A 25,379-nucleotide genomic window follows, 5' to 3' on the forward strand; every position below is an offset into this window, starting at 1 on the left:
TGTTTTGCCATGATTCAACACTTTCACGTCACACTCAAAGCAGGAAAATAACAAAGTGTGCCTCTATAATTTGTATGATTTAAAAACGCGCAATCATTTTGTTAAAAGCCAGGCTAAGAGAACAACTCATAGTCCATTCGCTCTCCACAATCTTCTGAAAAAGTAGGGGAAGAGAAACTATAAAACCCAACGCTGTTAAAATTTCGTGCGTCGTCTTAATCGTCTTCAACGGGCGAAACGTTCTCACGCATCATGACCGATATCTAATCCGCCATGAAATATCCCTCGCGCATCATGATATCCCACCGCCATTCCAGTTACCCAAACCCGACCCCCCAATCATTCTCTATCTCTGTCTTGCCACCTGGTGTGCCTGCATCTGAGTTCTCCGGCCCATAAATGACCAATACCATGTCGGCTGATCATGTTGCACTCTGCATCCCTTGCTATACTGCTTTAGAGTATCATGCTGCCAGTAAGCAGCATCGACATCCTTACCATCCTTTGGCTTAGAAACGCTCATACAGTCAAGACAGAGACCATCAAAATGTTCTTGAACCTGCTTACCAGTTCTTTCAATCGACGAATCGCTCAGACGGAAGAGACATTTATAACACGCATTCTCGGGCTTGTCGCACTCGAATTCATCGAAAGTATCGAGGATTTCCTGGGCTGAATTCTTCATATGACTTTCCAAGGGCCAGATTCCCGTATGCGAGAGGCCTTTGCAGTATTCGAAAAGAGAATCTTTCTTGCATTCGCAACTCTGCTGAAGGAACACACCGACGGGCGTGAAGAGTCCTTTGAGGATTTTACAGCGAAGATTACCCTTGGCGCCGTTGAGTGCATCTGCACTGTACATTAGCAATTGATCTGAGTAAGAGTAATGCGCCAACTTACGAATGATAGTGTGATCAAGATGAAGATGCTGGTGCTTTGTTGGGTTTCTATCTTTGATGTGATCTGCTGTTCCATACACCAATTTCTGGGTCATGTACATGAACTCCCTGGGAAAGTCCAGCTCCTTGGCAAGATAGATGAGCCGACTCATCGCATTAAGATCCAACTCCCTGTACTTCTGACGATTCATCCATTCTCTAGCCCAGCTCGACTTACTCAACTTGGAGATATCCCATTCGCGGTTTCCACACACTTCGATGGCCTCATATACGTCCACAACTTGAAGATCATGCATCTCATCAACCATGACATTGTGAACGATGCGAAACCAAAGTTCCAAACTCTTCAACGTGCCAAAATAGACGGGTACGGTGGATGATCTGCTCTCTCGGAAATGTCCCCGAAGTGAGGCATCCCACACTGGAGAACTCTCACTGAGAACCTTCTTTGAGACCTTGTAATGAGCGATGGTAGTTTCGATGGTGGACTTCTCACCAGTCACAGGGTGTCTCGTGATCTCCTCCTTGATGAGATGTATCGATATATCACCTTCAGGATCGATGACTATATCATGAGGTATCTATCGCTCTATCAATATTGCGCCACCTGCGGATCTGGACTAGATACTCACTCTTGTTTCGGCTGGAGTGGCCATTGTTGTTTTGATTCTTCTGTATTTGAAGACGTTTCGATTGAGTTGATGTAGAAGGAGCGGAACTGAAAATACTAAGATCGAGAGATCGAAGCAGATGAGTTGGAGATGGAGGAGGCAAGATTGGAAAGGAGATTTTTTTGAAGAATACAAAGTCGAGATATATAGCGAAGAAAGTGGGGAAGCGAGGGTGGGAGTCTGAATACTATCAGAAAGTGAGACGAAATGGGGAAAGGTGAGACGTAGGTAGAGAACACAGCAACATTGGAGGTGAATAGACAAGACAAACGTAGGGTGTGAAAGCTCAAAGAATAGGAAATATAACAGTCTATACCAGTGCACAAACACCAGAGAGTCCTTCAAACTAACACTCATTGTCATCTAGACATGTATATGAAATTTTATTGATCCATCTCTTCTAGCCTCTAAAACGACCTAGCAATGATAAATACTACTTACTGTACTAGAAGTAAAGCAAAGATGAGATATCTAAACAACCCCAAGGACGCACTGAGATCTCTCCCTTCCTATAAAATAGCCAAAGATGCAACGCTAAATTTACCAACGCAAATAAGACATTTATTAATCAATCTTCAAAGTGACTATGTAGTCATCTCTTCAATATCAGGGTATCTCGAACACATCTCTCAAATTATCTTCCTCCATCCCAAGTCAAATTATCCATCCATAATCCGAGGTCCAGCGACCCCCAAAAGGATAAAAATAAACCATCAAAATAGCAAAACTGGGGTCGCTCCCAGAAACATCGGCTTTCCGTACGTTTTTTCTGTTACACACCAACTCAACAGGCGTTCATTTGGAACACGGACTTGCCTACTGCGCCATCAGGCCCGTGAGTTGGTGCTGGTAGTAGGCGATTCTTTATATGTATAGGTAATAAGCGTGGGTCGCATATTCACTCAGTGTTGATATGATCTGCCATTGGAATTTGGACTGCAGGCGCATGTTCCGCAGCCGTATCTTTGAATGCTGCTTCAGCTTGCGGCACTGAGTCCGATTCGCCAACAGTCGTATCTTTCTGGCGCACAGCATCCCATCTCAGATCTCCCCTGATGGCCGCCTTTTCTGCCTTTCCTAACCATTCCTCCCACTTCGCTGTCGTTGGTGCAGCCCCACTCGTCTTCACCCAACCAATTTTCTTTGTCTCTAAGATCGCGTACCACAATGTTCTAGTGAAAGAGGGCCTCCCTTCAACATTGTTCGGGTCTTGCTCCAGATTTGCACCTCTTGCATAATCAGGTGTAATCTCTTCACATTTGTAACTCGAAAGATCCCAGAATTTCTTTTTGTTCATCAAAGCTACCCCCCAGTACGCGCCGTTGAGAACGATATAGGACGCACCAATAGAGATTTGCATTTGAAAATCACAATTTCCAAGAAGCACGACTGAGACCATGAGTAGACAAGTACCGATGCCGACAAGTACTCGGTAGAGATCCGTGCCAACAGAATATTGGCATTCCTCAGTTCCGTTATATAGTTCTCTGGCAACTTCTTCATTACATTTAACTACGACGAATGCTCCTTCCCTGGTGCGGATCACGACATCGCCCAGTGGAACTTTGATGTTGTTGTTGCGATTCATGAGTGCGGGTGACCAATAAGATGCGTAACCGACAATTGATGAGGCAAGAGAGATAGTAAAGAGTGCAACACATGCTGTTCCGTCATGGGTCAATACAGCCCATATAAGAAGTCCAATAGTCAAGAGGAATGATATCAGAGAAAGACAGTTCAGAGGTGACCAGAATTTGGCTGGTACGTGGGGTTTCTTGTCGTCAACATTGGTTCCATGATGGGTGATTTTGGCTCTGAGCGTATCCCGGCGTCGAGGTTGAGGAATTGTTCCGCTCTCTAAATGTGAAGTTTCGATACTGCTAGAAGCCGAAACCTGTCTCTCCTTGTTCGAGGGTGTAGGTGGAGTTGCCGACCGAGCAGAGGCATTTGCATGACTGATTTTGAAGACTTTGAACTCGAAAGGCTTGAGATCTTCTATTGGATGTATGATGTTTGGGAAGAAGTTGAGTGATTGTACATAAACCCCATTATGTACACCGACCACAGCAGCGTTGACTTGTGGCATTCGAGAGGGACGAGAAGATTTGAGGAGGACCTGCGGGGCGGGAATGATTCGGGGGAGCATACACATCCAAGACGAGGTCATAGTCTGAGAGTGATCAGCCATGGCAGACTCCCCTATGACTGCCAAAAGTGACACAATATCTAATCGCCATCCCTCTCTGTCGTAGTTGTCAGTCTATGAACAGGATATGAGAAGTATGCGAATAACGATATGACATCTAACATACCTAGCCTCTTTCCCCGAGGGAAACCATGAATTTGGCATCTCGAATACTGTGCCGAAGGTCTATTGCCCGATGGCTATCGTGTCAAGTCTTCGAGGTTTGCCTTCGAGTCAAATGTAGCAACCGTGCCTGCCGTTTTGCTTTCTGTTTCCTCTTTCCTCACGCACGTCTCAAAGTCGTAGATTTTAATTTGCACTTTGCCAAAGACCACTCTGTCAGTATCTTCTTATCCTTTTTATTTTCGTTCGTCTCTTGATTCTCTCAAGAAAAGATGTCCTCGTATATTTATTGATCATAGGGGAAGACGAAAAAAAGAAATTCACAGAGCCTCATGCAAGCTTGCCTACCTAGTATATATCATCCCATCCCATACCCCCTCCATCTTCAAGAGGGGGCCCAAAAGAGGAAACGCGTCTCACAAGCCTTGGGAGCTGAACAACGCGGAGCCAGTAGCGCGTGGGTCGGAGAGACCATTACAGGGGATGTGTCAGAGGGCTGTGCCTATATTTATTTACACGCCTCATCATCCTACCTCGTTCATTTCTTTTATATAACGAAGGTTTGTTTGGCGGCGTCATGCATTTGGAGCTTGTGGGAGGTTTGAATGTTTGGTATAAGATATACTTTGGATATCCCTTCTTGGCTACTGAAAAGAGTTTCATCATATGATTCGAATACTTTGTACATCCCCAAAAATCTCGAGAGTGTAGATTCCCTGTTAGTTCTGAAGTCGTCACGGGAATTTAGCGATTATGTCCTAGTATTTAGCGTCCATCCAGCGTTAAGACCACTCTAGAGCCCCAGTGACTTCCTCCCGTGAGCCCCGTCTAAACCAAATCTATAAAATAGTGCAGGCCAAGCCCTATAAGTGGATATTTAAGGCCCTCGAGAGACTAGCAGCGCCCTTTAGTCCCCCATTGTTTCGCATTTTCAAGGTTTTCTAACCACATGTTCATCCGACTTTTGTTTCGTTGGTGGATTTTCCGGTTATTTTCCGTTTGTCAATATGTTCATGTTCAGCAAAATCTACATTCGGCGGCTATGCATGTATGAAACTTTGGAGTTCAAGAGAGAGGTAAGGAGGCGGCACAGCAAGCGGGGACTCTGAAGAAGAAAAGGCGATTTAGTTACTTGAATCCATTTCCTATCATTCAGTTTTGGGGAGGGGGGGGGAGGGGTATGGACATTCTTCGTTCGTAAATGAAGGGGTATTGATTATACGCGGAGTCCACGGCTAATAAAAGATATGGCTGTTCTGTGTGTGGTCGATAAGACTCGAACACCTGCTGCATATATTGATTTTATTTTCTATTTTCGTTGCCATTAAATAATCGATTGGATAACAGACAATGACCATCTGTTCAATAATGCCGTATTGCCGTCTCCGAACTCGAAACCATGCCACATATTCGTAGATGCCTACCCGTACCCGTCTAGGCATGTGGTCGTCTTGAGGCTGAATGTAACAGCTGGATTAATTCGTTTCTTATTGCTCGTGTTGGATTCATTTCAGAGTTTGTACAGCTCCAACGATAAATACGTAGGAGCCAAATATAAGACAAGAGTCATAATTAAATAATATGGTAAAAACGTAGTAAAACTCATCAAGTATAATAATCAAAATAATACACCCAAAATCCAAAGTAAGAAGTCGTCTCTCGTTGTGACTCGTTTATCAAAATCTCGTGCGCCTCAACGCCCACAATCATCTCGTTCCACCCATTTTCTGATTCCCAGCCCACAGCCTCATCTTACATGCAGTCGGTGGTATTAAATGAAGTCGAAACCAACGAAAGAGCCTGAACGAGGCACGATGGACGTGTAACATCATTTGCTCCCTTGATCATCGTGGTAAATAATCAATGTCGACCAGACGCTGGTGTCCACTCATTTACCCAACCATATTCATCAACAATCCACTGACAGTAACCTCTCCATCGCGTCGTCCATTCCTTGGTAACGTCTTTTTTCTCCTCAGTGTCTAGGCAGCTATATTCTAAACTCCACTCTGCAAGTTGTTTCCAGCCATGAAGAGACATTGATTCAGAGCCGATCATTACTTGATAGAAGTCATGAGATAAGGATGATCTGTTGTTTGTTAGTGAACGCTTGTTTGATAGGAATCAAGAGAACATGCCTATAAAATGTAGCATTGTCGCTATTAATCGTACAAGGCACATTGTTTGCCAGTAATACCGGAAGATTGTGTCCTGCAATGTTCGGAGTGAGGCCAAGAACCTCGTTAGAGATAGGACATGATTCAATGGCAATTTTCTTCTCTTTAAATATTTCCATGAGAATAGGATGCCTTGCGACTGCATAACCATGCCCTATTCTCTTCGCGTTTAGTAATATCGCATCGAAAAGATTGCCGTCCACTTCGCCGCCAACCTCTAGCGTCTCCCCACAGTGGAATATAAATGGGATATCCAGCTTTTGATCTCGACATTTTCGACGAAATGCAAGAAACTCAGGCACGAAATGTCGAAGCTCGTTTCCCATCTCCTCATGACCCACAAGATCAAACCCTAGATTCTCATTAGTGGAAGTGTGTAGGTTTAACATTTAAAGCACACTAACCACAAAGTAGTTTCTGATACTTCTTCTTCAAATCAATGCACTCGTCTAACGCCATCTCAATTTTGCCTCTATCGAATGAGCGAGGCGTGCAATAAATGACTTTCATACCACCGAAGTACTGTTTCTTGCTTCGAATCTCTTGCATTGTCTGGTGAAGCTCTTCGTCGATGATTTTCATAATCCCCTCATTGCCAATAGTTTTTGTGCCATCATCAGACTTGAGGGAGTTCGTAGCCATGAAATTCGGGCGTATCTCAGCATACTGGATGTTATCTTCGACAAAATCTTTAATACATTCCTTGGTGTAGCTCCTGAATGCCGACTCATAAGCAAATAATCCTTTCATCATCTGAGTTCTATAATTAAACTTTTCCCAGATACTAGTTATGTTAGCCATAGAGTTTCCCATCGAATGTGTATACATACCCGCGACCAGTTTGAGAGCAACCGTGAGCCTCGTCTTCCGAAATCAACATTTTTCTCTCGAGCCATGTTTCGGCACCAGATGTGCCGCTCAATCTTTCCCCGTTTTCGTCTATAAAATTGAACTGCCTTTGAAATTGCTTGTATGGCATCCATCTGTTGGAAACATAATCAATATCCGTGACATCTCCCAATGGAACATAAGTTTCTTTCTCCTCTCCTTTCACGTGGGTCGCTTCATGAGGTGTCATTACCATAAAAGAGATTCGTGAAGCAGTGTAATTTTCCGGTGACGTGAGAGGTAGAGTACTACGGATGTACATTGCATCAATATCTCTAGCTTGTTTGATCAAGAATCGTGCTGGCAAACATGAATTGAAATGAATGTGAAGGTGGGCTCCTTTTGGCATTCGTTTTGCAATCTTCATCAACTCCGTACGATTGATGAGATCCACGTTTCCCAGAAAGTGCTCTCCTTGAGTTCTCTTTCCAGTAGCGAGACCTTTCGCGTCGACTGATTTTCCATAAGTATTGTCCCAATCATAATTTCTGATTCTCTGAACAATTTTTGCCGCCCTTTTTTCCACATCCGAAGCCAACTCTTCAGCTTTCGCGTCAAATGCAGTTCTCCGTTCAACTAGCTGAAGAGCCTGAAGAGCTTTATTATAATCTTCTGGAGTGTCGAATTCTCTTTTCTCAATCGCGAGACGGCAGGTTTCCTCTGCCTTTGTCCCTGGTCTTCCAGATTGAGGCATCTTCCAGATTCTGGCTCTCGGCTTCTCTCTCGGGATCTCTTTAATTTCGCTATCCGGCGCTTCCTCGCCGTCTTTTAGTACAGAGCACAAAACACCCATCCCATCCAGTATGAATATCACAATATTCTACAAGCAGTACAACGTGATAGCGTTATAGAGCCAGATAGACAACATATAAGTATCCGTTCAGATTGTCGTTGCCAGATTGCCCACATTTGTTGGAGATGTTGTAAAAATTGTCACGATCGCATGCTGGAGTGCCCTTGTGAGAACTCAGCCACTCTGCGCAAAAACACAGCAATCTCACTCACTGATCAGAGTTCCGAGCTCCCTATTGGCTGCAGACCTCGTGCCTGTGTGATGAGAGCGCCAGACCTGCGTTGGGTTGTATTTTGCAAGCGGCTGCCAAATTATGTACCCGAATTCAGTCAAGACAAAGGTGCTTTTTGTGTATGGTCGTGGAAGAGCGAATCGTGTAAGGAAGGAACAATGTCGTGGTTACGTTCTACAATAATTATGATCAAAGGCTAGAGAAGAATCGTAAACAAGCGTCAATGGCTGATGGTTGATGAGGGGATTTTTGCCTAGTGGTGTGGTTATCAAGATAAGCAGCCTGCTTATCATCGATCAAGCATGGCAATGCAAGGCAAGGCTGAATACAAGGCGATCTTGTGTAACCATGGCACTGGAACTTTGCTCCCCGGGCACCTAGTATGTATACCTAGTACATGCTCGTATGCAGACTATGGTTGACATTGGCCGTCTTGGTTGATGACAGCCGAGCTTGGCCCATTACCGGTGGCCTTTTTGCGTTGGGGATGCCATCGTCTGCTGTCCACACGGGCTGTATGAAACTCGCCGAATACTCATCGGCACTTGTACAGCACACACATACAGTACTTCTAGAGCTCAGCTCCGAGCAATTGGGGAATTGGCGTCATAAACACTGGCCCAAGCATTTCGGAGTTGTCATCTAAGTGGAGAACATTTCTGTTGTGAAGTACGTGAACACATCGAGTACGTGAAGTCTTAAAATTAAGCACACAGACGTGGTCATTGGTTTCCAGTCCCGGTTGGTCTCAAAACGTTCACGAAGAGGAAGTCGGTGTGCAGAAGACAAAGTCTAAAAGGTTATCATGTACAGAGGACAACTTTTGTATTATGGATGTAGCGAAACTACTCTATTATATGAATTTGCGCCAAACGCTCCTTTGCTACCCAGCCAATTTGATCGCCTGAAAGGTCTAAAATCTTTCTCATGCTAAAACATTGGCATCCATTCATTATCAAGCTACCAATCCAAAAGGTAGGTTTCTAATCGTCGAATTTAATACCCTTTTTTCCCTCGACGTCAATGAAACCGCCTCTGTAACTTCCACGCTTCTTCTTGTTCTTCTCCTTGGTGAAACCCTTGCCTTTCGTAACGATCAAATCCTCATGAGCCTTTTGCGCATAATCATATGGTACGAATGCGTTACTGGACAATCTCGGGTCGACTTTGGTGTCTTTTGGAATGCGAGAAAATGGTACGTTTTGTTTTCTAGGAAGCTTCGCGGCAGGCATTGGTGGTAATGGGGGATCTAATACTTTGTCATTAGATGGCCCCTTACCTTCGGAAAGAGTCTCGCTGGTGTCTGAGCTAGCTTCTGGCTCTTTCTCTGTAACTTTTCCAGAATCGCTCTCGGAATCAGAGTCGGAACTAGAGTCGGAAGATGAATCAGAATCAGAATCAGGCAGTGGCGTTTTCTTCGCAATTGATTGTGTAGAAGAATCGGAATCGGAGTCGGAGTCAGAGTCAGAATCGGAGTCGGACGAATCAGAAGAGCTAGAATCGTCTTCAGAGCTAGATTCCGATGAAGACGCCGAAGACTCTTTGTCGGTAGCAGCTGTCTTGGCCTTCTTGGATTTCGGGGCGTCTTCTGCTGAACTTGAATCCGAATCGGATGACGATGAATCGCTATCTGAAGTAGCTTTTCGTTTTAAAGTGTTGACTTTTGGTTTTGGTGAGGGAGATTTGACTACTGATGGCGCATCATCTTCATCATCAGCGTCGCTATCGGAACTGCTCGAAGAGGACGACGAGGACGACGAGGATGAAGAAGAGGAGGAGGAAGATGAGGAAGATCTTCTGGAAGTATTTTTCTTGGCTGGTGGAGCGTCTGCCATCTCGACATCACTTTCCTCTTCACTTTCTTCCTCGCTGCTCGAATCACTACTCTCACTGCTGCTGCTACTGCTGCTCGAGGTGTCCTCAGACGAAGCCTTGGCTGCCTTTGGCTTTGAGGTTTCGTTCTTTTTAATGGCCGCAGCTTTGAGTGCCGCAATCTCCTCTTTGGACGCCTGCCATTCATTGTAGATATTTTCAAGAGAGGTGGTAGGGCTGGTACCACCTGCAGTTGCGTCCTCTCGGTTGCGACGTTCAGTCTTCAAGGTGCGACTAGTTTGCATAAGTTCGTGCTGTTCGAGGAATTTGCCGACAAGATCGAGTAAATGAGAAGGAATTCCAGACTTTGGGGGTTCGCCTGCATCTCGACGGTTGAGAAGATCTTGTGCAATCTTTTTGTCCTGTTTGTTTTTCGAACGTCCATCGTTGCCAGATTTGTTAGCTGAGGCTTGATTGGCATCAGCACCAGAGCCAGCAGGGAAAAGCCAATCTGGTTGTGGTTGACCAGCAGGTGTTCTTCTCTTTCCCAATGCCTGCATATTGGCATTATCCGCCATGCTGCGTTTGTTCTGCTTGGGCCTCATACTCAATGAATGTAATTGAAGGTGTATTGGTTTGGGGATTGTTCGCAAAAATTCAAAAATTACAGCTTATCGGCAGAAAAAAAAAAGTTCCCAAGGGAAGGAGAAATGATGGAAAGCGGCTAATCTACAATAAGATTAGTGCCGTTTGGTTTGATGCGGCGTACGAGTCCGCCTCGACTGCCAAAGCCTGGCAAGAATTCATGAGGGTTTGGAGGTGAGAGGACTTATTAGTAGGTATATAGGGACCCATTCTTGAAGCCTAGGTATCCTTGGCCCTTTTGCATAGTAGAATATTGTAGACGCAATTGATCTACCACATTGTTCGTGATCTCTCCATCAAAATACTCTATTGATATTGATGATTGAATTGGAAGACTCAAGAAAGGTACGAGTATCGCATAGCCAAAGATCGGATCTTATTATGCCCGTCTCGAAGGTCCTTGATTATGTAATGCGAATGGTGCCTGCGTGCTCGCTGGTTTGATGTCAGGGAACAAGACCTCGAAAGCTGGAGTCAAACTATAAGCACCAAATAACCCAATATCAGACTTGCACCTCATATACTCTTGTTTCCATGTGAGTTGTGCTGTGACTTTTGAATGCTATTTATCAATTCCAAAAAATGATTTTCGAGCCAACTGCAGAACAATTTCCAAGTCGCCTCCACGAATAAATGATTGAAAAGGATACACAGAACAGTCGTCTCGATTTAACCAACGTGGCTCCGCCTGCCACATGGACGGCTCTATACGAACTGGCTCTAGCGGGGTCACTGGCAGCGATAGGAGTGGTATGAGCAGGGCAGAAAGATTCGAAGATGAGAAGAGACGAATTATCGAAAGCTGTTTTGGGAAAAAGGATCCAGATGGCTCCTGTAAGATTAGTCCGGTTTGCGCTGAAGGTGCCCGCTAACTCCTCCGTCATCTAGTATTGGAATCATACATCACACACATTAGAATCATCGAGGATGCTGCCTATCCCTCTACACCCCCTCCTTTAAACGCAAATCCAGATGCCAAAAAGCCTCGTCTTATAATTGTTGCAGTGCGCAAATCTGGACGAGTCCGCATGCACAAAGCTAGAGAGAATGCGAACGGGAGCTTTTCAATAGGCAAAACTTGGATGCTCGATGATCTATCTGCGGTAGAGTCTTTCAGTGGAGCAGTGCCCGCGAACGCTGAGGAAGAGCAACGCAAGCAATGGGCCGGCGGAATGGGATTTATTGTAACAATTGGAAAGCCCTATTATTGGCAAGCCAATACTCAAAAAGAAAAGCAATTCTTCATCGCAAGCTTGGTCAAGATTTACACGAAATATACTGGTGGAAAGGCGCCAGAACTTATTGGGTTCGACTCTAGGGAAAGGGAACAATTGTCTGGTATTTCCTCTGCTGCACGACCACAACAACCTCCCCCCCAAGAGATGCGGCGGCCCTCACAACCCCAGCAACCATCCTCTTCCGCATCTTCTCCTTATGAACAGAATCAAAGTCGACCGTTCAAGCGCGAACCATCCCGAGAGCCTGTACTTCGTAGCCAACCTAGCCGAGATGCTATGCAACGCCCACCAGGTCAAATGCCGCCCAATGCTGGTCCAGCTTTTCCACAACAAAATTCCAGACCTCCTATGCGACCACAGCGCGATGTTTCGCCGAACCCCAGTGCTAAGCTACCTGGTGTTACACCTAAGCAGAGTCAAGCAAGTCTTCGTAGATTGGAGGGGGCTAATCCAAGCCAGGAATCTTTTGGGCGCAGTGACGACAGCAGCAGCTTACCACCTCGCTCACGCGGCGGTACCAATGGGTTACCTAACGCACCTGGTCGCTTCCCTGATAGAAGTGTAACGCCAAACTCCCAACGCGGTCCTCCTGATGCTGGATTTCCGAGCCCGAAACGAGACAGGTCAGCGGATGCGCCGCCAATGCCTGCTCCACTAACGATACCACCGGAGAGACGTCGGCCGCCGATGCCAAATATTGGAGATGCATCTCGGTTGCGTGGTGCAGATTCAATGGATAATATCGTGCCGGCGCCATTAGCTAGTCCTGGTATGCGGAGAGATGATATGCGCCCTCCTACCCGGAGTAGCGAACGATCGATACCTCGCGAACGAGATACCAATGGAAATGGTAGCATAGATAGCAAGCTTACAGAGCCAGCAGCATTGGAAATACCCCGCGATGATATGGGAGACAGCAGCAAGAATGAGCCTCCGCCAGTTCCTAAACCTGCGCCAGCTGTGACTTCTCCCGTCTCTCCTATTGCTTCACCTACTAGCCCCATTTCACCATCAGCAGAGGATCAAGAGGATGAGGAACTGCGCCCAGGCCTAGGACCAATGATCAAAAAGAAATCTAAGGGTGACATTGCTACTACCTTCCTCAGGGCTGCTAAAAATGCAAACGGATTTAAGCCTCGTGCTGGTGGTGCTGCCGAACGTCTTAGAGAAGCAGCGCTGGCAGCGAAATCTCCAAACGGCCCTGATGGCATAACCGGTGTGGTCCCAGCACCTTCCTTGCTCCGGGCATTAAGTAGTGATAGTGCAACTACAGTCAATGCTACCCCTGCTACTGTGCCTGCTACTGTACCTGCTGCTGTGCCTGCTGCTATGCCCGAAGTCCTATCTCCTCCAGTTGAAGCCCTTCCAGAGAAGTCAGCGGCACGTAAAGCTAATCCTGAGGTTGTTCCAGAAGTCAAGATCACAGTCCCTGATAAGGATATACCTGGTACTGTTGAAGGTCCTCCAAAGACATCCGACCCAGGATCACTCGACAAGCCGAAGGCTCGCGAACCTAGACGACCAAAATCTGCTTCCGAGGCAATGCAGAAAGAGTTAGCGTCTTTGGGTATTGACCCAAGTTTCTTGGATGGTCGAGGCTCTGATCTTGTCAATGCTTGGGATGAGTTTGGATGGGTAGGAGAAGGTGTTCATACAAAAGTTATCGATACTTTGAAAGATGATGTTGAGCGAGAGCTCAACAAGGTTCAAGCTGGAGGCTGGCTAAACCGATTAGAAGAGGAGGATGAGCGAGTTGAAGCGATCAAAAGAGGACTGGATACGTGTATGGATGAATGTGACGAACTTGATGGTTTGCTCACATTGTATCTTGTGGAGCTTGGCGTAAGTTGCTTCCACAAATGCTTTCCTGCAGAATTTTTTGTATTAATAAACCATTTCAGACGCTCAACGAGGATATCGCCTACATCGAAGCCCAGTCACAAGGTCTGCAAGTACAAACAGCCAATCAAAAGCTCTTGCAGGTTGAGCTTCAATCTTTATTGGATACGATATCGATTTCATCATCACAGCTTGATTGCCTCAAGACAGCATCGCTAGAGCGACCTCATGATCTCGAGTCGATCGAAAAATCCTTGGTTGTATTGTTCAAAGCTATGGTCACTATTGATCCCTCACTCAGTATTTCTGGTCCTAGAAGAAGCGAAGATGGTAGTGTTCGTTCTGGGAAAACTGGAGGTTTCGGCAATAGCGAAATCGGAAGCATGCGAGTCCTACAAGAGAAAAAAGATGTATACCGAGTTACGAGCGTTGAATTTCTTCAACGTTTATATTCCTTCTTGCAAATGAAATTCCGCGCTGCAATCGACGAAACGAGGAAAGCTTTAGACCGAGAAAAGGGTGGCAATATCACCAGAGCAGCCGGAAAGGGAAAACTTGATCCACGCCATCACGATCTTTCCAGAAATATACTTTGGAGATACAGTCCACTGATGTTATTCGCTAGAGAAGTTGCCCCTGATGAATGGGAGAGGTTTTTGCTGGATTACGAGTCTTCATGCAAACCTTTGTACCAGGACGAGTTCAGGGACGCTGTTTTTGCCTGGAAGCGGGTCGCTAGGAAAGCACATGGGGATGAATCTGACATTTTGTTCACATCACAAACCGAAAAACAGACCGAAGGCCTCGCAACCACGACAGCCAGAAAACTGACTGTAAAGAGGAGTCAGACATTAGCAAAAATACGATCTCCAATTGGCGATGGAGGCAACAAATCCAGCTCAGATAAGGCAGATGGTCGACTACCTCCAAATGAGGTATTTACGGGAGCTCTAGATGAAATGATTCCAATCATGAGCATGGAGCAAAATTTTATCGTAGAATTTTTCCACATCACATCACTAGAGCAACACGATTTTGCAGATTCCATCGCTGCTGCACCACCAGACTTGCGACGAGGCGGTGACTTGAGGAGGCCGAAAGTTATGGACCCGAACCGGATCTTGGCAAAACGTGTCGTACAAACCATGGAAGAGATTTACGCTTTCTGGGCTGGCGATATGCAAGCACTCGTAGACTGGTCCCTTCAATCTGATCCATTGTAAGTCCACTATCATTAAACTTATTAGAGAACAGAACTAATTCATTAAATAGGCAAGGTGTCGGAATACTCGTTTCAATTGAGCGCAAGCTTGTTGACCTCGAGGAATCTAGCCAGGAATACCTGGCACGCACACTTCAAAAACTGCATGCTCGTTTGCTGGGTCTATTCAACAAATTTCTCGATGAGCAAATACGTGCCATTGAAGACACCAAAGTCAAAATAAAGAAGCGAAAGGGTGTTATTGGCTTCATAAGGATATTTCCTTCATTCTCGCTAGCGATAGAAACGATGCTAATGTCCGCTGATGGTCTCGAAGTTCGACAAATCGTAAACAATGCATATTCGCGATTGAACAAAACCATGTTTGAGTCTCTAAAAGTCATCGCAAGAGAGAACCCAAGTGCCCAAACTGCAGGTGCAGATCCGGAAGACAAGGAAGCCCTCAATTATCAGATTCTACTCATCGAAAATATGAACCACTACCTTGAAGAAGTGGATGTCCGCTCCAATCCTGTACTTGAAGAATGGCGAGAAAATGCTAGCCAAGAGATGGATGAACATATGACATTGTATCTTGGTGCTGTGATTCGAAGACCTTTAGGAAAGCTTCTCGATTTCTTAGAAAGCACTGAGAGTCTTATGCTTTCAAGACAACCTGGTGAATCGGCGTCGAGAATTTCGGCAATGCCTAGTCACTCCAAATCAACTTTCAAGAAAATCCTTGCTGGTTATGACGCTAAGGAAATTAGAAAAGGTATTGAAACTCTCAAGAAGCGAGTCGAAAAACATTTCGGCGATGCGGATGATCCAGGACTCAGTCGAGAGCTTGTCATTAAGGTGCACCAGCAATGCGAGAGGTTGTACGAAAGAGTAGACGACAGAATTTTGACAATCAGCAGAGATGTTTACGATGGAGAAATTATTGCTGAATGGACTAGAGCCGATATCTCTACAGCATTTAGAAAGTAGGTGTCGTTACGAAGGGATCGAAATTCTTCTATTCTAATTTCATCGAATATAAAATTTCAGTGGGATACAATATGAGCGAAACATATGATTAAAATGGGCGTTTCGAGGAGGGTGCAGGTAGTCATTACCGTGGCCGCAACAAACCTTGTAATTCTAGGGGATATACCATGAGCTTGAAGAATGAAGAGCAAAAATAATCAATTTTCAATAGCTGGCTAGATTGCTGTTTACCCATTGCCGTTTTGAAAAACTTGAACCTGAGCGAATATAAGCAGGTCTGAGTTTTGATCTCCATCTTTTTTGTCTAGATGCTATTTACGTTGCGCTATGATAACCGAGGATATTAGACGGAAATTGACGGGTGAATACACCCACTCCGTTTCTATCTCCGGCAGTAACTTGTTTTAGTGGTAGTTTTAACAAATGAAGATGAGTAAGCGCTATGATCTATATCACTTCTACAATTTCTCAATTGTTGTACGATTGTTATTATCGACAATCTTCTTAGTTTTCTTGGTATTCGTCTATCGAATCAGATTTAAAATTCGCTTCTTCATAGATATAATTTACCCCTGTCCCAAGGGGTATATCATTACATTAGGACTCGAACGGTCAAATAGAATTTTGATCTCGAAATACCCCCCCAAAATATTTTGAAGCATTATTATGGCGCACGCAACTGCTACTCATCCTCTTCCGGACTTTTCAAATCATGTGGTTAATGAGACGAATTTAATGGATATTCTAACTGTAGACGAGCCCCAGTCGCCTCAGAACGCGTTTGAATTACGGCCTGTAACCCGCCAAAGACGAATCACAATTCTTATCTCAAGCTTTTTGACGATATGTATCACGATTGGTCTCAATCAATCCTATGGCGTGTTTCAGAGCTACTATATCTCCGAAACTCAAACCATGCTTCCAAAATCGACAGTTAACGAAGGCGCCTTGGTGGCTTTCGTGGGAACACTCGGATCTGGTCTCACATGGGCGGGTAGCGTTGTGGTAAATCCTATGATGGCAAGACTAGGTACAAAGGGCTCCAAACATATCTGTATGATGGGAGTTGCTTTCATGAGCCTAGGCTTTGGATTGGCTAGTGTTTGTAAAGAAGTTCGATAATCACAATTCCCTCTTTACTCTATCATTCGCTGAGCCGTTTCACTAGGTTTGGCAACTTTTACTAACACAAGGCTTGCTATACGGCATCGGTTCATCGTTTCTTTACTATCCAATTCTCAGTACAGCACCAGAATATTTTACTACTCACCGTGGCTCAGCTATGGGATTTATCTTGTCGGGTGCGGGAATCGGCGGGCTCATTTTCTCTCCTCTGATACGCTTTCTTCTAACATCAATTGGACCAAGATGGACACTCCGTTTACTTTCTTTTCTCGTACTGATAATTGCATTGCCGATTGCTGTCACTGCAGCTCCATCACGATTCATAGGAAGGAGACAAACTCACGTCGATCTCAAATTGGCCGTAAAGCCTGCGTTCATCTTCAGCGTTGGAGCTGGCTTCTTACAGGCGGGAGGCAACGGACTACCGCTCACATTCTTGGCTGAGTACTCTGTGGCCTTGGGGTACACGTCTGCTTTTGGGGCCACGTTGCTAGCTGCTTCAAACGGTATCAACTCTATTAGTCGAGTTATGACGGGATTTGCGGGCGATAGGTTTGGGAGACAGAATACTCTAATTCTGACAGTCATTTTGTGTGTTATATCGGTATTGGGATTCTGGTTAGGGAGTACCACTGCAAATGGTAACAAAGCATTGTGGTTACTCTTTGTGATATTTTATGGAGTTGCAGGTGGTGGTTACAATGCTCTTTTTCCAACGGTATGTCACTTCTTTCCTACCTCTGTGCATTTCAGTCTACCCAGTTTGCTTACATATGAGCCTGCAGACTGTGGCGGAAGTGTTTGGACTCCAGGCCTACGCTAGCGTAAATGGGTTTATCTATTTTGTTCGAGGTCTCGGAACTATGCTTGGTAGTCCGGTTGGTGGCAAAATTTTGGGGGAGAGCAAGTTAGGAAACTATCGTTCGGTGATCTTGTTTGATGCTGCGCTTTTATCTGGCGCTACTTTCTGCGTTATCGCGGTTCGATTCTTTGATTCTGTGGAAAAGAGATCTTGGAAGTGGATAGCATAAATTCTGCATCGATGGGTTGTCATGTTTTATCAAAGATTTAGGATGTAGATTGTTAGATTGTCACAACCTCCATTTAGCAAGACGTATGGGAACTATTGAAAACTTTCAAATAAGGATTTCTGATATCTACTAACTTTGTAGTTTATTGCATTGGAATTTCGACTACTTAAATGCCGCTGATTCATGGAACTTTTAGATTTCACAGGCCCAGCTAGTTATTTCACTAAATCCACAGAACGTTTTCCACTGTTTGAGATGGAATCAATAGTGAGGACGACTCGTAGCAGATGATTTAGTAAAGGAACCAGGTAATAACGCATGCAAAAGCTTCGGGCAATAGAGGTTCATTGCACTCTGTCAAGTTCTTGATTGACAAATGTTTGCGCAGAAAACCATTTTCAACACAGCCCCTTTCCCCGGAATACCATTCTCAGCGTTCGACTCTAGAAAAGTACCAACAAGAAATACACTCTGATATCATTGCGTGCCAAATCGAAATGACGGCCAAGAAACTCTTTTCTTATGGGCCAGAAGATGTTTAAAGTTGGTCATTATATCGTCATTCCATACTCAGTGGGCCATCGCATCATCACTGTCTTCGGTTCTTGCGATACTAGGTAGATTTAATAATATTGACAAGTCGGCGCTTAGGAACCAACAACTCAAGCGCAATCAATTCTATTGGTTGTATGGCTGCGAATATATCAATATTGAATGCTGGAGAGGTCGATTTAGAGGCCGTGTGGCCCATAGGGCTGAAGTGTTCAAAGACATCAGAAATATTACCTATCCTTGACTTTGGCCTCGATGAGGTCGTTCAATATTTGCTTTTCGTGGTGGGCTAGAGCTTGTACATGACTTAAAAATTTGTATATCATTCAATTGATGCATCAGATCTGTATTGTCTTTTGTTCATACTAGTTTGTGGACATGCTTTTCACTATAACTTATCAAAATTTGTTTTATACATGAACAATGGCTGCAGTGCAAGCCCGGTCCAAGCTGACGGCTCGTGATCTGTTGTTAACTGACACAGCTTCATCATCCTCAGTAGAAAGAAATGAAGTAGATCAACCAAATTCTTCCAGCAATCTTCCAGTCGGAGCGGAAATTGGCATTGGCCTCATTATCTGCATTCTTACTTGCACGTTAGTGCTTGCCGTATTACTCCTAATCAGCTGCATCAGAAAGAATCGAATCCAAAGTCTTGCAGAAAAGGATCCACCAGTACTTTGTGTAAACGAGGAAGATAATCCGCGACCACGTCGTCTATCACGGACGCATGACTTCGAGATACATCTGAAGAGTCCTAATGATGAACGTTCGCATGCTATGTCACAAAATCAATGGACCAGCCCCGATGACGTCGCACCTAGATATGAGCCTCATGAGCAACAAGGAAGGCAGAGAGACAGTCTCAATGAAATACCACTGGAAAATTTCGAGGAACCTGTTGATAGGCAAAATAGACAGTATCCCAATCTTACTTCACATGTTTACTCAAACGCAGGGGAAGAAATGCCCAGCTACTCGTCCCATCATGACTCCTACGAATCTTGGACAAACTCCCCATCTAGCGTCTCTCCAATTCCCAGTTACAAATCATCCCCCTCCTCCCAACAGCAGCAAGAGCAGCTTGTGCATCCTGCAGAATTGAATCCAACACCTAGTCATCATCATCATCACCACCAACAAGAAGTGTGCATTCCCCGACAAGAACCAATCAAAATCCAACAACCAATACCATCTTACAATCCATGGCGAAATCACGGATTACTAAACCGAACCTATTCGACGGAAACTGTACAACAGATACCCAACCGAGACGAATCACGATCTCAGCTGGAGACGAAAGAAGAAGTTGAGCACGTCACGAATAAACAAATCAAGGTAAAAAGAGGAAATGCTGCAAAATACCAATCTGCAACAAATTCAGAGCCTCCCAAAACTAAGAGAAACGTCAAAGCCACACCAAGAAAGAAGACAAGAGATAAAACACCGCGCCAAAACTCCGTCTTAACGAAGACATCTAATCTGCACAGATTACCATCTGAACATAGTTCCACGATCTTCGCAGACCCAAAAACAAATTTGAATGCAACAAATCAAGACCAGAATAGAGAGCGAGATCAAATGCCCCATCCACTCCAATCCCATCCTCACACCCCAATACAAAACGATGAAATCTCCAAATTTCACACCAAGGAAAATCCTCTACCCTCACCACCTACGCAGCATCCTATGATCCATGAGCTCGAGGGCTCAGAACAGAAGTTCTTATGACTATCACTGACCAAATCAATGACAGAATGGTGGGGGATAGGAATCGAGGTAGAATGTTGTTCAAGGGTTTTCTTTAGTGTCTCTGTCCATTTATGGATTTTGATAGATCGCTTATGTGTTTCTGGTCTGAGGGACGCAGGTATTTAGAATACAAATTTAACTACCAACATTAAATCTTCTCATTGATTCGCATAAAAAACTTGTATCAAATCATGTCCATGAATTTTCATTGACCTCATAGCCAAAAAGAAGAACGATGTAAATACTAAAATGGGTATCGAAAATACAACAAAAGCTACCACCAATAATCTAAATAATTTTGCTCCTAAGCTCCCCAGAAACGATCGTGAATTGAAGTTAATATATACATTAAGAATACTTATTCCCCCAAACCTTCTTATCCTAGTCGTTATACGTAAAGATATCGAATCATATCATCAGATAACATCGTCCTCATAAATGCATACGTGCATGCATTGAGGATTTTCTTACCACTCTAGCATGCGCGATGGCTCGCCCACTACACTCCTACGCCTCGTCATCTGGTGGCAACTCGCCTCCGACCTTCTTCAGCCATCTTAAAATCCTCCCCCTCACTCCATCCAACTCAGTCCCCAAGCCACTTCTCCAAAGCTCTTCTACAACTTTCACCTTCTCCTTCAAATCATCTGTTAGTCTGCCTTCTTCTTCCCTCTTCACTGCCTCTAACTCTCTTTCCACCTCTTCTTTCCCTTCTCCCTGAGTTACGCGTTGAGTTCCCATTAATCTGCAATTTGCTGCCGTTACTCCCACTTTAACTTCGTGTAATAAACAGAGCAAATTCGTCTGGCTTTCGATAAACTGATACGTCGATTTACCTGTGTGGACTAAGAGTGTATACAAATATTGCAATGGAAAATCATAATAACTTGGATTTTCCTCATATTCTTCTTTGGGGATTTGTATCATAAAGTCTTCCAAATCTCCATCTTTCGGTATCTGCTCAACCAAACGACTGAGAGAAGGGGCGATGTCCCAGAAAGCACCGAGTTGAACTTCCACGCCCCGAACTACATTTTCTTCAATAATATCCATGAATTCCTCTGTACGCTTGAGAATCTCGGATTCGAATTCTTGTTTGCGTTTTTGAGCATCTTCTGCGAAGAAGGATTCTGCGCCACGCACTTTTTCGATATTTTGGGACAAGCGATAAGGAGTTATTATCATTTCTTTGTAACGATCATTGCGATCTGAGAGTAATTCGTAAACTTCACGGTGAAGCTGTTCGCGAGCTTCGAAAATCCATTTGAGAAGGGTCAATTTCTCAATGAGCTCTGGTTGCTCATCCCCTTCTTCTTGGGTAGAAGTGGGATTCTGGTTTCTTGAGTCATTGAAAAGTTTACTTCGCAATTGTTCGAAAAGATCAGTAGCTGATTGAATACGGGTCATGAGTAGTTCATTGACAGGAAGAACGACTTGAGATTGAAACAGTTCAAAGATAGATTTAGCGGCTTCCTTTGATTTGAGAAGTTCGCTGGTGACAGAATCTGCTTCGTATGCAGCTGCGTCAGCGTACGAGATTGCTCCAGCTTCAATATCGCGTTGCATACGAAGACGTAGTGATGCTCGGCGTTTGGAGGCAGCAGTACTTTGATCTTCCCGCATCTGAGCACTATCCCGCAAGAAGCGTTCTTTAGTGGCAGTTACTTCAGTGATGTCGCTTAGGGTACGAACTGTTGTACGGATGCTTGTGAGATCCGGATGGTTGTTGTTGACTGCTGGGTGGTGACGGGGATAAGGTGGGGGTAATGTGACCAATCTCGAAACATCAAGGTGCTCTGGATTTGGGGTGAACGGCGTTCGTGGAACGAGCGCTGGGGGAACCATTGGTTGAAATACGGGAGATACTTGATTGGGTTGGTGGAAGCCAGCCTTCTCTTGTGGATATTCGTTGGGACCCAGATGGGCTGGATTACTCGGTCCACCGAATGTATTCTCCATAGGCGATCCGGAAGATTGGTCTCCTTCACCAAATTGTAGAGCTTCACGCAATTCCTTTGGCATACCCATATACTTTGATTCCCGTTTTGATCTTTCGAATCTTGATGAAGGAGCTCCATCTGATCCATGCTGACTAACTTCCCACCATCTACTCGAAGGCCTTCCTCTTGAACTTGCACCATCAAGTGCCTCACTGACACTCATGCTGGGAATTGGAGATAATGACGGCATGTAGCCAGGTTGACTCCACCATTGTGGATTTTGTTGTGTTGGAACTGGAGATGGCGGACCCGCTGAATTAGCTCTAGATCCAGGTCTTGAGTTTGAGCGTGAGGTTGGTCTCGTAGGTGGGCGCGATCCAGATCTTGGTTCTGAGTTTTGTAATTGTAGATTCTCTTTCATGGCCCCCACTAGCGAGCCCCTATGAGATCTTGGCGCAGCCGACGATTCAGGCGTAAATTCACTTGCACGAGACGTCGAAGAGTCTCTACGAGGACCAGTATTAGGGCGAAATAAGTCCCGAGTTAAATCTAGAATCTCGGATCCCATTGCATCTATAGCAGACGCATAACGGTCTCGACGAATTCTAGATTCATTTACAATGAACTCAGCAAAAATGCGCACACGGTCTGTATCATTTGTTGCACTAGCTTCTCTTTGAACAAATATTTCATGTCTCTCTGCAGCGGCGCAGGCGAAATCATCATTTGGGGACATTTGGGACATTTGACTTGCAACAGATTTACCCGTTGCAGGCTGGGATGCAGTCGAAGCAGCGATGAGCGTGGAGTCATTTTTAGGGATGACCAAGGAAGGTGGACGGTTATTGGGAGTTTTTTGAACCATCCTTGACTGTGGTGGGGGAGTTGGCAAGGATTTCAAAGGAACTGATGGTGAGTGTTCTATTGTAGATGACCTGATAGACTCAGGAGAGAAAGGTGGAGTAGGCGCCACTGGTCTGGGAGTCGAGCCCCTAGAGCCAGTAGCTGTTCCGTTCATACGGTCAGGAGTGGTCAAACTGTGCTGCATGGGTTGGGACGATCTTGGGGTTTCTGAATAATTAGATGATCTTCCGCTCCTCGGAGTTGCTTTGGTTATGGTCTGACGCCTCGCTAGGGGCACAACAATATCACTAGGAGTGATCGCTTCTGCCCAAGGATTATTTGACTGTTCAATAGCCGATTCAGGGTAAGCTATCCTGCCAGTTCTACTTTCACTTCTTCTTTCACGAATACTTTTCTCTCCTCTGACTGCTCGTGATCTTGCCAAGCTAGAAGAACTTGAGTCGGAAATAGAATCAGTCGCTGCGCTAGAAGTATTGCTTGAAGTATCGATGTGGAGCGCAGGACTTCCTACGTGGTTCCGAGGAGATGCTGCTGTGGGTGTCTCATCAGGCGGCCAATCTGATGCTGCAGCAGAAGCTTGGGGTGGAGGCGAAAGTGGGGTGGGTGGAATTGGACCTAAAGAAGATGAAGGGGGTGGCCTTCGTGTAGGGGGAGAGGTTACAGTCTCGAGTGTACGGGTCATACTTTGGGATCTTGGGGGTGGAGGGACGCCAGGTGGAGGCGGTGGTAGGGGCATTCCGGGCTGCCATCGAGTAGTAGATGGATCTCGCGAATGTGCCGGGGACGCTGAGCTGATGGCTCCTGTAGATGCGGCTCGACGCGACCCTGGGGGTAGAACATTGACCGGAACAGGCTCTGCAAGTTCTTGGCGAGTTTGTTCCACAACTCTTCTTGGAATTGGCGGAACTGGTGGTATTGGTTCCCTGTTTGCTGGAGACATTCTGGGATTTTCAGAATGATTGGCTGGTCTCCTAGAGAATCCAAAGATGCCATGTGGTCGATCATTTGATCCAGCTCTCGATCGTCCACCAGGTGGAGGAGGATAATTTGGGTGTGGGGTACTTGGGGCCGGAGTATGGGGTGTGTGTGGAATATCTGGCGAAGATCGATATGCCTGTGGTGGAGAAGACATAGGCTCATCTGACCCTCCTGCTGGTCTATTGCTTCGCGGTGGCGAGTATGGGGGTGGAGCCGGAATCACTACTACAATTGATTATTAGCTTCTACTACCCCGCGCATACTGTAGATGTAATTCGAAACGTAAAAAAATGTTTGAAATCAAGTACCATCTGGATCGTGAGATGGCCTGGCAGAATAATGCGAAGCATCTGAACCACCGCTGACGCTGGGAGATGAAGTCCATTGTGAAGGGTTGTACTGTCGCACCGAGCTCAGAGGTGTATTGTACTGTGATGGATGATATCCAAATGCTGAGCTCGGATTTCCAGAAATGGTAGATGCAGGAGTCTGATGATGAGGAGGAGTGACTTGGAGAGATGTTGTGATGGGATTCAGTTCCATTCTCCTTCGGAAACCATGCTCTCTATGGGGGTTCATTGTCGTGTCTTTGCAGTCTCCCGATTCTATAAATAGTAACACGAAGGTGCTATCGCGACAAACGACACTTAACCTCCACACTCGAGCACTCAAGCACGCACTCGAGCCAGGCCTTCGTCCTATATAGACGATTTTGCCTTTGGTCCCATTTGAACATAAAGATGTAAACGAGTCGAGTTGAATGTGAGGTGTAGTTTACAAGTTTGGAAGGATTTCTCTTTTTTTCCTACGGGATCGACCACTCTTTAGGTCATAGTGGGATTTTTTGATTCGAGGGGGCAAGATGGCTTCTTTTGAAGCATGGTAGCATGGGCAAAGAAAGATGCTGCCATCCTTACCTTACAACACCACCAACTTCAGGGATCCAAATATGGCATGGCCCACGATTGGAGCTGTCGGAGTTGATGTGCATGATTAATTCTGTCCACCTTTTTCACATTGAGCCAATTAGACGACGATACCGCGGCATTTGGACATGGATCTAGTCTGCTAGTCTTCATTTGACATATTCAGCGCTTACGAGCTCCCCCTCGCTCCCCCAACCATTCATGCGCCAAACCGTATCCGTGCCCTTCAAAGGTTGCATCGACGGCTTCGACAGCACAGGAATCATCGAGGCTTTCGTTTGACATGGACGAAGTATATGCACTGTTGAGGGTAAGCCAAGGTGTGTACCTGAATCAGAATGTGGGTATGGAGGTCTTTGAATAGAAAAGCATGATAATCCTTCTCATCGAAATCTTGAGGACATGTTCGTTTCTCCGGCAGAGAACCGAGAATACAGACCAACAATACTGACCATACCTAATTATCACCTTGCCTACTTGAGGATTATGGAGAGAAATTTGTTGCATGTGGAGCCCGA

At 45.2% G+C, this 25,379-nt stretch overlaps 8 protein-coding genes across 10 annotated transcripts; 3 read left to right on the plus strand and 5 right to left on the minus strand.

Annotated features, from left to right (window-relative positions):
• Positions 1 to 56: 56 nt before the first annotated feature.
• Positions 57 to 1,832, minus strand: BCIN_03g04870 (hypothetical protein). Its single transcript, XM_001560697.2, has 3 exons — positions 1,532 to 1,832; positions 901 to 1,480; positions 57 to 849 (listed from the first exon to the last, which is right to left on the minus strand). The coding sequence occupies exons 1-3, from the start codon at positions 1,553 to 1,555 to the stop codon at positions 347 to 349; spliced, it is 1,107 nt and encodes a 368-aa protein (XP_001560747.1). The 5' UTR covers positions 1,556 to 1,832; the 3' UTR covers positions 57 to 346.
• A 108-nt stretch (positions 1,833 to 1,940) lies between these two features.
• Positions 1,941 to 4,243, minus strand: BCIN_03g04880 (hypothetical protein). The gene is made up of 2 exons (XM_024691978.1): positions 3,883 to 4,243; positions 1,941 to 3,813 (listed from the first exon to the last, which is right to left on the minus strand). The coding sequence occupies exons 1-2, from the start codon at positions 3,918 to 3,920 to the stop codon at positions 2,469 to 2,471; spliced, it is 1,383 nt and encodes a 460-aa protein (XP_024547751.1). The 5' UTR covers positions 3,921 to 4,243; the 3' UTR covers positions 1,941 to 2,468.
• An 837-nt stretch (positions 4,244 to 5,080) lies between these two features.
• Positions 5,081 to 8,222, minus strand: BCIN_03g04890 (hypothetical protein). The gene is made up of 4 exons (XM_024691979.1): positions 6,886 to 8,222; positions 6,460 to 6,839; positions 6,017 to 6,407; positions 5,081 to 5,967 (listed from the first exon to the last, which is right to left on the minus strand). Exons 1-4 carry the CDS (start codon positions 7,734 to 7,736, stop codon positions 5,739 to 5,741), a joined length of 1,851 nt encoding a protein of 616 aa, XP_024547752.1. The 5' UTR covers positions 7,737 to 8,222; the 3' UTR covers positions 5,081 to 5,738.
• Positions 8,223 to 8,774: 552 nt separating this feature from the next.
• On the minus strand, positions 8,775 to 10,763 carry BCIN_03g04900 (hypothetical protein). The gene has a single exon (XM_001560703.2). It carries the CDS (start codon positions 10,383 to 10,385, stop codon positions 8,952 to 8,954), a length of 1,434 nt encoding a protein of 477 aa, XP_001560753.2. The 5' UTR covers positions 10,386 to 10,763; the 3' UTR covers positions 8,775 to 8,951.
• Positions 10,764 to 10,895: 132 nt separating this feature from the next.
• On the plus strand, positions 10,896 to 15,927 carry Bcsec3. 2 transcript variants are annotated; one of them, XM_024691981.1, is made up of 5 exons: positions 10,896 to 10,961; positions 11,030 to 11,259; positions 11,314 to 13,505; positions 13,565 to 14,721; positions 14,775 to 15,927. In XM_024691981.1, exons 2-5 carry the CDS (start codon positions 11,121 to 11,123, stop codon positions 15,691 to 15,693), a joined length of 4,407 nt encoding a protein of 1,468 aa, XP_024547754.1. In that variant the 5' UTR covers positions 10,896 to 10,961; positions 11,030 to 11,120; the 3' UTR covers positions 15,694 to 15,927. The 2 variants fall into 2 exon arrangements, with proteins under 2 accessions (XP_024547754.1, XP_024547753.1); XM_024691980.1 differs by having other exon boundaries at positions 10,896 to 11,259.
• A 247-nt stretch (positions 15,928 to 16,174) lies between these two features.
• Positions 16,175 to 18,083, plus strand: BCIN_03g04920 (hypothetical protein). The gene is made up of 3 exons (XM_024691982.1): positions 16,175 to 16,806; positions 16,862 to 17,536; positions 17,604 to 18,083. Exons 1-3 carry the CDS (start codon positions 16,360 to 16,362, stop codon positions 17,847 to 17,849), a joined length of 1,368 nt encoding a protein of 455 aa, XP_024547755.1. The 5' UTR covers positions 16,175 to 16,359; the 3' UTR covers positions 17,850 to 18,083.
• A 601-nt stretch (positions 18,084 to 18,684) lies between these two features.
• Positions 18,685 to 20,195, plus strand: BCIN_03g04930 (hypothetical protein). The gene has a single exon (XM_024691983.1). It carries the CDS (start codon positions 18,825 to 18,827, stop codon positions 20,130 to 20,132), a length of 1,308 nt encoding a protein of 435 aa, XP_024547756.1. The 5' UTR covers positions 18,685 to 18,824; the 3' UTR covers positions 20,133 to 20,195.
• A 64-nt stretch (positions 20,196 to 20,259) lies between these two features.
• Positions 20,260 to 24,943, minus strand: BCIN_03g04940 (hypothetical protein). Of its 2 annotated transcripts, none has more exons than XM_024691985.1 (2): positions 24,853 to 24,943; positions 20,260 to 24,160 (listed from the first exon to the last, which is right to left on the minus strand). In XM_024691985.1, exon 2 carries the CDS (start codon positions 24,087 to 24,089, stop codon positions 20,661 to 20,663), a length of 3,429 nt encoding a protein of 1,142 aa, XP_024547758.1. In that variant the 5' UTR covers positions 24,090 to 24,160; positions 24,853 to 24,943; the 3' UTR covers positions 20,260 to 20,660. The 2 variants fall into 2 exon arrangements, with proteins under 2 accessions (XP_024547758.1, XP_024547757.1); XM_024691984.1 differs by lacking the exon at positions 24,853 to 24,943 and adding an exon at positions 24,244 to 24,844.
• Between the last annotated feature and the right edge of the window lie 436 nt (positions 24,944 to 25,379).

Source organism: Botrytis cinerea, chromosome 3, assembly GCF_000143535.2.
Source record: "Botrytis cinerea B05.10 chromosome 3, complete sequence".
NCBI classification, from domain to species: domain Eukaryota; kingdom Fungi; phylum Ascomycota; class Leotiomycetes; order Helotiales; family Sclerotiniaceae; genus Botrytis; species Botrytis cinerea.